This window comes from Myripristis murdjan, chromosome 18 (genome assembly GCF_902150065.1).
Source record: "Myripristis murdjan chromosome 18, fMyrMur1.1, whole genome shotgun sequence".
Classification (NCBI taxonomy): domain Eukaryota; kingdom Metazoa; phylum Chordata; class Actinopteri; order Holocentriformes; family Holocentridae; genus Myripristis; species Myripristis murdjan.
Window position 1 is genome coordinate 15,249,000 of NC_043997.1, and position 12,939 is coordinate 15,261,938.

At 43.7% G+C, this 12,939-nt stretch overlaps 1 protein-coding gene across 1 annotated transcript; it reads left to right on the top strand.

Moving 5' to 3' along the window:
- The first annotated feature begins 566 nt into the window (after nt 1-566).
- capgb (capping protein (actin filament), gelsolin-like b) lies at nt 567-12,428 on the top strand. Its single transcript, XM_030075578.1, has 9 exons — nt 567-663; nt 6,101-6,294; nt 8,103-8,257; nt 8,765-8,923; nt 9,387-9,536; nt 9,698-9,784; nt 10,332-10,464; nt 11,216-11,307; nt 11,620-12,428. The coding sequence occupies exons 2-9, from the start codon at nt 6,102-6,104 to the stop codon at nt 11,683-11,685; spliced, it is 1,035 nt and encodes a 344-aa protein (XP_029931438.1). The 5' UTR covers nt 567-663; nt 6,101; the 3' UTR covers nt 11,686-12,428.
- The last annotated feature ends 511 nt before the right edge of the window (nt 12,429-12,939 follow it).

The window sequence follows — 12,939 nt, forward strand, 5'->3', positions numbered from 1 at the left end:
TCCCTGGCTGGCTGTTATGTTTATTATAGCAACCTGAAAGTGTAGTGGTCTTGAGGGGGGAATCCCTGAGGAATGGTTCCTGGTTGTAAGAAGCATATCTGTTGATTACTGGGGCTGTAAAAGCAGAAGTTACTCACTAGGAATCTGAAGAAATATGTGCAAATGAATGGAACCGAGGCCCATTTCTATTACTATTTCTAGTAAACCCTGCCAAGGTTTTGGATTGTGAAGTGTGTTCAATTGTGTTAAAGGGCAGAAATGGCTTTGCGTGGGCATTGCTGCAAATCTTCTGCCTTCAGAGGCCGAGGGAAGGGGCGACTTAGAGTTGAAGATCAATCAGATACAAAATGAATTATTCCTCCAAGTTAGAATGAAGAGTTTGTCGTCTCATTTGAACTCAAATTCCACCGCTGGTTCAAGTAAATTCTGCTCAGACCTCATTTTTAACTTTAGGTTTCCGCACTTTCTGCTGCCTTTGTGGTGAGTCAGGGGGCCGGGCTAAGACTGAGAGAGACAGAGGCAGGAAATGGGACCATGGGTTTTGTGAGAGTGTGTGACAGACAGAGTTTGTGTGTTTAGGACGTGTTGCTCCTTGCCTGACTGCATTTCTCCCCCCTCTCTGCTCCGACGTGCAAGTCTCCTACCGTCACTCCACTTTGCAAGGTAAGCCTCAACACAAAACTTTAGGAATGCATGTTCTTATACAATCCCTGAGTCAGTTTCACCCTCTTGTCTTTTTTCCCCTTGTTTTCCTGTTTTTTCCCCCTGGAAAAAATAGTTTTCCTTCATTTTGTCCCCTAACAAAGACTCCAAATCTGTGCATCTGACATTCCTTCCTGAAGCCGGCAAAGGAATCTCAGGGCGTGACAATGAATCTTTAGTTTGACTCGAGTGACTGAGCTCACAAACCTCCAGCTTCAGCCTCCACATTTTGTCTCTGTCTCCATGCTTCTCTTTAAAATATTCCACAGCCTCTTACATCTTGAAGTGGTGATGTTTGCCTTCATTTGCATGACCATAACGCTTTCTAAGGAGCTCACAAGAAAAACCGTCCTGTGGTGCTCCTGGGACTTGCTATTAGACAAAATCAAAGATGTTTAATGTTGTCTTAGGCCTTATAGGGGCGGGGTAGGTGTTTAAATACAAGGAGAAGTTATGAGTTATGTACTGTAGATTGGTGTCCCCTACTTCCCTACTTGTCAAATGTGACACCCTCCAGGACGGAGAACAAGACAAGATCCAGGAAACTGCAGTTATTAAGTATAACATGAGTGTGTTCCTGACTAGGCAAGGCAAAGATTGAAAATTTGAGGGTAAGTTCTCCAGTGTTTCCCGAGCTTTCGGCCTTCTACCTTACAGTTCAAGAGAGTCCGTCACTATTTATACAGGACAACAGACAAACTATCTGTTAGTGCAGTCCTATGGAACAGGAAAACAAAACCACACTGACTGCACAGCACAGACTCCGTGGTATTACTTTCTTTTGTACCCACATTGGTGCCTCTATGATTCATATTGCACTATATTTAATTTCTCATTCCTCTTTGTCCTCTGGCCTTCTCAAATTTTCCCCATGTCTTTATCGGACTGTCTTGATTTCAGTCTCTCAATCTCAAAAAACCATACAGGGCAACCCAGCCGTACCAACACACACAAACAACCATGCACACACACACACACACACAAACACACACACACTCAGCGTCAATCGTCACATTGCTCTCAGTTCTCTCTGCGCCTGCCCGCTACTCTGCCCGCATATTGTCTGCTCTCATATTTCTGTCTGGTTAACAACGCATGAATGACTGATTAGTTCAGTGACCCCTGTACCCTATCTCTGACCTTGTGTCTCCATCTCTACCCTTCTGTCCTCTCTCTCTCTCTCTCTCTTTCTCTCTCTTTCTCTCTCCATCATCAAACCAGACACCACTAATTACTCCAGCGGCTAAGGCCAAAGGGCCAGTCTCTATCCTGCAGCCTTTCCATCTGCCTTTTCTTTTTTTGGCCGCATCTCAAAACAAGAAATGCTGCCCTTTTGTCTTTATTTCCCTCGTCCTTCCTTTCTTTGTTCCACACTGAAACTCATTCGATTGGATTAATGCCCCCAGCGGTGGCTAAACCATCATTTGAAATCAATGCTTTTAAAGAGATTAATGGAGAGAGACAACAAGTGGCGCTGAGTCGTGATCCCTTTGCAGAGATCTAATCAGCTTCATGCCGGCATCTCACATAGAAAGTGATTTGCTCATGAAAGGAGTCCCTTTTTTTTTTTTTTAGCAGTCAAGAGTGACCAAAAAGAAAGAAAGCATGGGATCGCAGAGCAAGTGAATGCTTGGAAAGGAAAAAGAATAAGAGAGAGAGAGAGAGAGAGAGAGAAGGTCCCATCTCCCAAGTTTTTTGTTTTTGCATGGATAGCAGGGTGGACAGGTGGAGAGGGCAGAGTGGCGCAAAAGGCCGGGATGAGGCAAAGGAGGGGGAGCGGGAGGGCGAGCCAAAGGGAGTGAGAGGAGAGGCAGTACGGGAAAGACGGAGGAGCCAGGAGCTCGCTGTCCCAGTAATTATCAGCTTGGCGTTTAGCTTTAGCCAGGAACCAGGAACCCGACTCCCCCCCACACACGTTGTCCTATCCACGGGCCGCAGGTATCATCACCCCGGCTCCAGTTACCTCCCACATATAAGCTAACCAGGCCAGGTGAGCGCAAATACTCCTCCTGGCCGGACCTCTCGATCCCTCACACCCGTACACACACGTTCACACACTCACACACACTCCAGTGGACACGCAGAATGGAGCCGGAGTCAGACAGCATGGCGGAGGCACCGGAGGAGGTCATACAGTTAAGTGGATCAGGGCTTTTTCCTCTTCCCTCTTTACTTACTCTTGAAGCGGCGGGCCAAGCTTTGTAACCCTAACCGTCCCGGGGCAGACGCATGCGGTGCTTCAGGCCCCTTTCCCTCGCTCTCTCCTGCCTCTCTTACCTACCTACCTACCTACCTACTTACCGTTTTATGTCTTCAAATATTTACTCTCCTGCACTGTCAGTATCTTTATCTGTCTCTGTTTCGCCGACAGTCACTTTTACTAATTTGTTTTGATGCTTTCGAGTGCAGCTCCTCCTCGCTCACCACAGTTTGACACAATGAAGGTGATCAGCTACGTCGCTTTTGATATGAGGCATCGGGAGAGAGAGGGCTGCCACGACAGTTAGCCTCTAAACTAAAATTGTGCGTGGCGTGAAAACCGCGAGTGACAACAGGAAAGGGTGGAGCTAATGCTGACATCCTGTGTGGTGCGACTCTGTCCTGTGATCTGCACCACAAAGTTCACACTCGGCTCTAAAAACTTCCATTTCACCTGCTGTCATTACAAACTTGTCAACCCAAAATGCAAATCATCTTTAAATCAAGATTCAGCATCAGAGTTTGCATTGAATTTTATTTATTTATTTATTTTTTTCAGTGGTTATTTTGCAGTTTTCAGTCTTTCCCATCAGGCACACAAGCACAGACACACACACATGCACACACACGAGAGCTGGAGGAAGCATCAGATATGGTGGATTAGTGTCCGTGATTATAATGTCCTCACTAAACTCTAATCACTATAATCATCCCAACGGAGGTTATTTACACTGAGCCACATTTATTCCGCTCCATTCCTTCTTTATCAGTAATTTGCTGCCTGGCGCCTGTCTAGCAGCTAAATTGAAACCTAAACTGCTGGGTAATAATAATACTTATCCTGGAAGATGTGGTTAATTTTCCACCCATATCACTCATCGGCCGCGTGCATCTTCCCTGTTTATTTGTTTTGAGACTGCAATATTCATATTGTAGCAGAAGCGATAATGAGATATCACAACCTCTGCGCTGCTCAGGGCGTTTTTATTGTTGTTTGACAGTCGTTTTTGACAGATTGAAGCCTGTAGAGCTGCTGTTCTGAATATCAGTGCTTTGAGTCGGGCTGAATGAAAAAAAAAATCTATTGCAGTTTTTCTTACAGGGATTGCAACTGCAAATTGATTCTCAGTTTCAGTGGGAATGTTATTTTTGCATCATACATTTTTCTCTTGTTTTTTTTTTTTTTTTCATTTTCACTGAAACATCTATTAAAATGATGATGATGATGATGATGATGATGATGATGATTATGATGGTGGTGTGGTTTTGCATTGGGGTTTGTACCAAATAGACATGTGTTCTTACATCTGGTGAGTATAATAATTAGCCCAGTGCATCTCTGCAGCACCACAATACTTCAGTTGTAATGGCATATTGTCACTCATTTTACCTTTTGAGTAATATCTTCTGATATTTAAATCATAATTACTTTTGCAGCCCTAACTGTGGGTAGTGTAAGTTTTCATTTATTTGTGCTTTATCATCCAAGAAAAAAACTTTCTGAATACCTACAGAAGCATGAGATTGCACATCAAAAATCTAAACATTAAGCAGTGCATTGTATGACAGATGTTAAGTTGCATTTGATTGTGTTGTGAGTTTATTTTCGAGCTTATGCTCTTGGGTGTAGCTGCTCCGATAAAGCGATACAAGTCCAATAGTATCAAAACTGTGTTGTTTGTTCCTGTGGATCTGAGAGTCGTGAGAGGGTGCAGATCATGATGATGGTAAATGTGTAACTCTGAAGATATGATTCTTATCATTTGCCTATTAAGCACATTTGATAAACAGGGCGGCAAGAAAGTAAGAGGCGTGTGCATTTCCATTCTGGCAGCGAGGACGAGGAAGCCAAAGTAAGACAGGACGAGGGCAGAGAGGAAGAGAGCAGTGTGTAGCCGAGTGACTCATCTGTGTGCTGCCGGCAAACATAACGTTGCGTGACAAGGCGAAAGAGGATAGGAGGAGGGAGGCGTGACACACGTACACGTAGGACTATACACCCCCTGTTTCTCTCTCTTCTAAGAGTAAAAGAAAGAGAAAGAGAGAGAGAGCGAGAGAGTGAGAGAGAGAGAGAGAGAGAGAGAGAGAGAGAGAGAGAGAGAGAGAGAGAGAGTCCATACCTGGCTCAGTCTCATATATGTGACATGATCCAGCTTGCGTATAGGCACGCCCTGTTCTGTGCAGTAACAATAGCGTGGTGCTGGTATGCCTGCCCGGTGTTGTGTTGCATAAAAGTCATGTAACGTAGCCCATCGTCTTTAACCCGCAACACAACCCCTCGTTTTGCATCTTCTCCTCTAGCACTCATCACATTAACCACATCCGTCTGTCTGTTGTTCTTTAGGGGGGTTGTGGTTTCTTGTGGTTTGACACGGATTCTGGACTTTGCCGTTGCACCTCAAAAATGATCCTCCTTTAGGTTACGCTCGGAAGTTACATTTTTGAGGCAGTGGGCACAACTATAGACATGTTCTTCTTTTTTTGGGTTGATTTTGACCCAGCTGCCACCCTCTAACTCGACTTCAGTACAGGTTTCAATGGGGAAGTCAAGGAAAAGAGCAGCCGCCTTCTTGTTGTGACAGGCCAGCCACGTCAGGGCTTGGTGGGCGACACGGAGTCTGCTTTTGCTTCTCCTTACTTCACCCAAAACCATGCATTGTTTCCCAAACAGAAACATCTACAACATTACTCAAACTTCCTATATTTCGGTCTACTTCATGTCTTTTAAGAGGAAGCATCTGCAGGGTAAATTTATCAACTACCTACCAGCCACTTTGTTAGGAAACCAGCCATTGGTCTAAGAGCTGTTTCACTTTTTTCCATTGTAAAAACAACAATTTGGCACATAAAATAGCAAAGGTGCACGACGTGGGTCCTCAATCAGGCCAATGAGAATCAGCTCTTTGGAGAGGGGTAGATCAATGAAAAAACAAATGAAAAACATACTGTGTAGAATATGGACGGCAAACATCCAAGTCACACTGTTTCGTTGAAAAAGGGCTTTATTATTACAAGACTAGGCATCATTTAAAAACCTGGTAGCTGACCAATGCCTTTCCTGCCCCCTGATGAGGGACAAGGAGCTGAAACATGTCTAAATAAGTGCTGAAAAATTTCCTCCCTCACTCTCTCGACAACCTCTATCCTTTTTTCCCTTTGGCCTCACCAACCTCCTCCTCCTCCTCTGCTCCCCGTGCAGGATGCTCCCGTTCCAGCCAGCACCAGGGCAGTTTGGGCCAGAGATCCGGGAGCCGGGCCTCAGGGTGTGGCGGGTGGAGAAGATGAAGGCGGTGCTGCTGGATCCCTCGGAGGTGGGAGCCTTCTTCAACGGAGACTCCTACTTGGTGCTGGAGAACCGCGGCGTGCTGGGAGCTGACCTGCACATGTGGATAGGTGAGAGACGAGAGGCCACATCTAAGTGATTTATTGTCCACGTGTGGGGTGTCACTGCAAAATGCTGCAGAGGATGCATCTACAACTGTCATATAATATAGAAAAAAAATGTTTACCTAACTTTGATGCTACATAAGGGGGATTTCCTGGGAAAATTCAAAGGGTTAAAGGATGTTATTCTGTTTACTTTTGCAGGGGAAGCAAACAATGTGAACACAATGAAAAATAAATATTACATCAGGTGAAAAACTAGTCACTGATTCTGATTAAAATTGAGGCTGAAATTTGATGATATTCCATGACTTTAGTAGACTTTCCGGTTCAAAATTCAATACCTTTCCAAAAAACAAACAAACAAACAAACAAAAAAAAAAAACGACCGGTATCCTGCAATTTTGCTTCTTGAGAATGTTCCTGTTTTCTAAATTAAGGGCTTAAAATTGAAGTTCAAGTTTACTTAAAGCCCAATATCACTATTTACAGTCTCAAAGGACTTTACATGCCTGTTTACAGCAAACAGGACGCCACCCCCTGACCCTCACTTGCTGAAACATCACTCAGTGATGTTGCAGGGGAGTGACGTTTCAGCCTCTGACTCTGCGTTTCTGGCCCGAGTGGGACATCTTTCCATCCCCGGGGAGCCAAGAGGGTACAGAGTCAGGACCTTCACACTGATTCTGCCAACTCGGAGACAAACGATGCTCCACTGTTTTCCTCCAGTTCTACTCAGTCAGCCCAAAGTGGTAGCCCTTAAAACCTTAACTAAATCATTAATAAAAAAAATATTTAAAAAGCAGTGCACTGTGCACCTCTGCTGGAAAAAGAAATAACGTTAATGGTGATGACACACGGGACACAACGCTGACCTGCTGCATTATTGTGCGAGGACAGAGGCTGGACGGAGCGGAACGCGAGGATAAGGAGAGAGGCACAAAAGGGAGGAGGAAGAACTCCCCTGGGAAAAAAGGGGTTGGTCAGGTTTTGAGCGGGGAACATTAAAAATTCACGAGGGCTGTTACAGTACTCAAATGTGGCCGTTGTTTCCAGCATGTATCCGGTGCTTAGGTAACACTAGGCTGATTGTCGCGGCGCGGAGAGGGCTCTCTTCCTGCTCAAGCGTGCGTTTCTCCAAAGCCTCCCTCCTCCCGCTCGTTTACAACCCATGACCCCTGTGTTGTCATTGTGCGTTTGTTGGCCGACACGGAGCGGCGCGCTGTTTTGTTCTCGTATCTTTTGCCCCTGTCAGCACCTCCATCACCTCTGTCAGTGTCTCTTTGTTCCCTCACCGGGGCCCTTTTTCTGACATCTCAACCTCTGTGGCCCCACCTGTTCCCTCACCTTCTCTCCCATCTCTCTCGCTCTTTGTTTTTATTCCCTCTCTCTCCTCTTCGTCTTTCTCTGCTGTCTCTCTCTCCGTCCGTCACCTATATCATGAAGCTGGTCGCTGCCATCCAGTGTGGTCTGGATGAAGTTGAAGACATCCCCATTATGTGCTCATATTTTTAAAGAGCCAGTTCACCCAAAATACAAAAAAAACTAAATTCCCACTGCACACCGAGTGCAGATAGTTTCTGTGTCATTTGCTGAGGTTTCCAATTTGCTGGTTGTTCCCTGATTTTTGTCACTCAAATACAAATGGGGCTGGATGGGAATTTGTTTGTGGAGCTCAAACCATCAAATAGGATTGTGTTTACAGATGAAAAACTCAGCAGCAACAACTCTTTGCAGCAGCAATGCCACAGATACCTGACCTATTCCTCAGCCCTTGGGAAGGATAGTTTTTCTTAAGATTTTCTCTCTCTTTGCAGGTGAGAAGTCGTCCCGGGATGAGCAGGTGGCCTGTGCCATGTTGGCCACGCAGCTGGACAACTTCTTGGGCGGTGACCCCATTCAGCACCGGCAGGTCCAGGGCTACGAGTCCCCGGAGTTCATGACCCTCTTCCCCAGGGGGGTCAGCTATAAGGTGGGTGTAAATTTCATGTTGAGAATGTTGCTGTTGTCATGTGAAAACCTGGTGTTGTCCATGTTTTAAATTATGTTAGCCTTAAGCTGCTTTTCTTCCCTCAAATGTTTAGATTCCATGAAGAACCTCAACTAAATTATTGAAACACTTCATACTGTTTGATATTTCATTCTGAAATTGTCTGGGGTTTAAAATACAAAATCAGCAACTGGCATTAAAGCTGATTTTGAGCATATGTATCTTTCATATTGGATTATGTTTTTGTTTCTTTCGATATCCATGATCTTGTGACTTCTTTGTGCCAAAGGGCATTCCTGTACACTTGGTTTCCATGGCTACAAAGTTAGCCTCGTTAAAACAAAACAGCAAATCTTAAATGTTAGATAGTTCCTGGATAGCTACCAAATGTAAAATTAGGCCAAGCACTTTGGTAACCAGTAACTGAGAAAAAAAATTATATTTCCTTGTTTACAATGTCTTTAACTGAGCATCCCGCTTCCCTCGCAGGAGGGGGGTGTGGAGTCCGGCTTCAGGAGGGCCCAGGGCTCTGGGACGGTGCACAGGTTGTACCAGATCAAAGGGAAGCGTAACATTCGTGCCAAGGAGGTGGAGCTGTCCTGGGAGAGCTTCAACAAGGGAGACTGCTTCATCTTGGACCTTGGCGAGGTGAAGGAAAACACTTTGAATCCAGATCTGTGGCTACATGTTGTTTCAGTGCAATGTTTTCTCATTCAACCCTCCCAGATTGTGCTAAGTGACATAAAATCTTCAAAATCAGATATGGAAGTGGTTAGACTTACATTGTGATTAGATTTACTACTTCACATTTGAATTTAATCCTGCAACACTGGGCGTACAAGCAGTGTAAGGGGAGGAATAATGGCGAGAAATGCTGCAGGGACAGATACAGTCATCAAGTCTGATCTTGTCAATGTGATCTCAGAAATCAGGTGCCAAATAAAATGGCCCTGTCCTGTATCAACATGTTGACTGACAAAAGTGTGTCAACCTTAAGTGTATTGGTGACTTAAAAGGCACTTCAAACTGCAAACTGCATGATAGAGACATGGACGGACCCTCAGAGACTCTCAGAGTGGTGCCGGACTCATGCCACCTCTTTGTCTCGCAGACGATCGTGTCGTGGATCGGCTCCCAGGCCAACATCTTCGAGAAGCAGAAAGTGCGCGAGATCGCCTCGCTGATCCGTGACACGGACAGACACGGTAAAGCCCGCATCGTAGACATCGTGGAGGGGGAGGAGCCACCAGAGATGCTCAAGGTAAATGCTGTCAAGAGGAACAGCATTTTCAAACATTTGATGTTATTCAAAAGGTTTTAGTTAAGACTAGATAAAAGGTTGCTGGTCACCTGAAAATCTTCCCTTAGGTAATAATGACCTCACTCATACTTTCTTCTACTCTTCCTCCTCTTGATGAGCAGGTGCTTGGAAAAATGCCAGCGCTTGCAGAGAGCACTCCAGAGGAGGACAGCAAAGCAGACGTCTCCAACTCGGCCTCCCTCTACAAAGTAATTTCTTTTGCGCAACACTGAATAAAGCAAGAGCACGACAAACTATTTAGTATCTCTGTGTGTCTGAAAACATAAAGGGACCTTTTCCACTGCAGCTGTACCAAACCTTTTAGTTCTTCTTTGGCACAAAAAATCTTTGGGGACCTTGGATTTTGCATGCACCGAGGGGTCCAGTTCAAGTTCCAGTTAATTATTTTGGTCTCATGCAGAACTCACAGGAACCAACAGGAACTGGGACCACGGTACAAATTTTGTAAGAGATACCTGCCATGTTTGAATTTGTGCAGAAGTAGACACAGTTTATTGTTAGCTGCTGAGCGTTTGAAGAAGCCAGATGGAGAAAAATGGGTACTATTTTTCCCAAAGTCCTGAAGAACTGCATCTACTGTTTGTTCCGCTTTGTTCCCATTTGGGCCAGTTCTTGTTTCTTGTTGTGCAGTGGAAAAGCGCCTAAAATGACCTCTTTACATCTCTTTTTGCACATCATAAACGTGCACATTTTTAATCAAACAAAAGTGAAAAACGGTGTCCATGTGCTCCACAGGTGTCGGATGCAACAGGTTCGATGACGATGACCAAAGTGTCGGGGAAGAGTCCCTTCGCCAAGGAGCTGCTGCTCCGTGACGACTGCTTCATTCTGGACAACGGGGCCAACGGAAAGATCTTTGTCTGGAAAGGTGAGGAAATACTTGACCCCTAACCAGTTAACGTCTCCCTTCTGAAATGCATACCAGAGGACGGCGATAGTTGTCCGAGCCCAAAGTGAAATTCAGTATCTAATTGAATGAAATGTTAATGAGCTGTGTGAAAATTTTTTGAGTGGCATTTTCATGGAGAGGTGAAACGTGGGTTCAACCATTAATAACAGAATACTGGTGTCATCTGCAGTTACAGTTTATTAATTATTCTCTATGCCGAGTTTACATTTCCCCGCTCATTGTGCAGTATCCTACATGTACCTGTTTTGTTTTTTGTTTTTTTAATTTACAACACAATGTTTCATTTATTAGGATTTGTGGTTTGAACTTAGCTTGAAATGAACCCCTGTTGATTCCAGGCCGTAGACAGCTCACATTAATAATCCCTGATAATAATCCTACCTGCTGCCAAAGCAGTTTCACTTGTTTCAGGATGTTTTCTGTGCGCAAGTGTAAATCTGTTGAAACAAGGCAGAATAAGGCACTAGGATCAAGAAAACAAAGTCATGATTCAAGAAAATTCTGGAAATACCCTGATTAGCACGGGAAACAAGTGGGAATATCTCATCTGACTGGCAGATTTTCCCACCTTGTTTGAAGAAAAACCTGATTTTAACTCTTAAAATTAGACTAAATGTCCTCTAAAGGTACTGTTTCTTGTTTTTTTGAAGTGCGCTAATTTGCTCCTCTTCACCTGCCAGTACAAATCTTTCTCTCTGATGACTGATAGGCAGCGGAGCTAACGCTGAGGAGAAGAAGGAGGCCCTAAAAATGGCAGATAACTTCATCCAGCAGATGAACTACCCCCGGATGAAAACACAGGTATGGCTTGTATCCAGAAATGAAACAATATTGTGGTGCGCCCTCATTACCCACTGTAAACATTGCCCTAGCCATAATCTCTCAATGCACTTATCATATATGCTAAGTGCATTAAGGGCTGTATACGGCCCAGGCTGCCGGCTTGTTATGATGTTGCATATAAATCATGGTAAATCATTTACAGCTCTGGAAATATCATCTGCAGTAAATGAAAACATCTGCTGTGCTATAAAGGCTTTATGTGTGCACAGTTTTACAGCTGAAGTGTATATAAACTATACCTCATGATTTCCTCTCTGATTCCCTCTTAAGGTGGAGATTCTGCCACAGGGAAGGGAGACTATCATCTTCAAGCAGTTTTTCAATAACTGGAATTAAAGCCCTCACCTTGAACCTGGTAGTCTTTATCTCAGTCTCTGTCAAAAAAAAAAAAATAATAATGACAGCACCCGTTCCATGTCGACAATCATTTTTTACTTGTATGTACATATTTGTAAGGTACTAACAGAGCATTGCCTGGTTGAGACTTTAGGTAGAATCAGAGATTAATGTAATGCCAGTTTTATACTTAGAAAAATGTTTTAACTTAACAAATCCCGTTTCCCTACAGAGAAGTGTTGAAGTGTCATCTCATTTCATTCCAGATATTATTTTTCAAATGTCATCCGCTGCTACAGAGGTCTTTTTTTTTGTGACTGGAAAAGTCGATTATCTTTGTTTTTGAGTGATCTCTGGCAGCTTCACTGCTTCACAACGCCTCACATCCCAGAGTCTTCCTGTAAACGATTTAGCTCAGTTTAGGGATTTTTTTTTTTTTTTCGTGACACCCAGCTTAACAGCATAGAGGGAAAACAGAGGCCTGTGTCTTGCTTTTATAGAACTTTTCTTAAAAAAATAAATAAATAAAAGGATGCATCATAAAGAGAAAAACACCCAGTACTGTTAAATCTTCTACATGGTCTTTAACTGTTGTTTTTAAAGCCAAGAAGAGCCTACAATAAATCAGTATGGATTTTTTTTTTTTTTTTTTTTTTTTGTTACATTTGTTTAACAGTATCAGTCGTGTATTTTCCTGCATTTGAGAATATGAAAATAAATCCAAAACTGAGTCTACTTGTACAGAAAGCAGTTTGAACTTCTTTGCTGACAGTGATGGTTTAACAATCCTGAATATGCAATAAACGTGTTTCCTGCTGGTTTCACCTCTGCTCTGGATTACCTGCAGACAGACTCGGCTCTGCCTCCACCCAGACCAGTAGCCGATGGTATCACCAGTGTTACATGCTATTTATGTAACCCTGATTAAGACTGTGTCATCCTGTGTCATCTCTGCTGCCATGACAATGTAAATGTTACTAACCCTGATAGCCAACATAACAACACATCACAGTCAGGGTCACACACTCTGAACTGAGACTTGTGTCAAAAAAAAAGAAAAGAAAAGAAAAAAAATCACTTTAAAAATGAGTGTGTTCAGGAACAGTTCAGTAACTCCTACTCCACTTTTTAATGAGGCATGAATTAATCAGAACCAAACTCCTATCAAGGTTTTTACCAAATTCTACCACTGTGAACATCTTGTATTTTTTCAGCTGCTTTGGAGAACCCTGTTAAACACCTTATACACTTTAT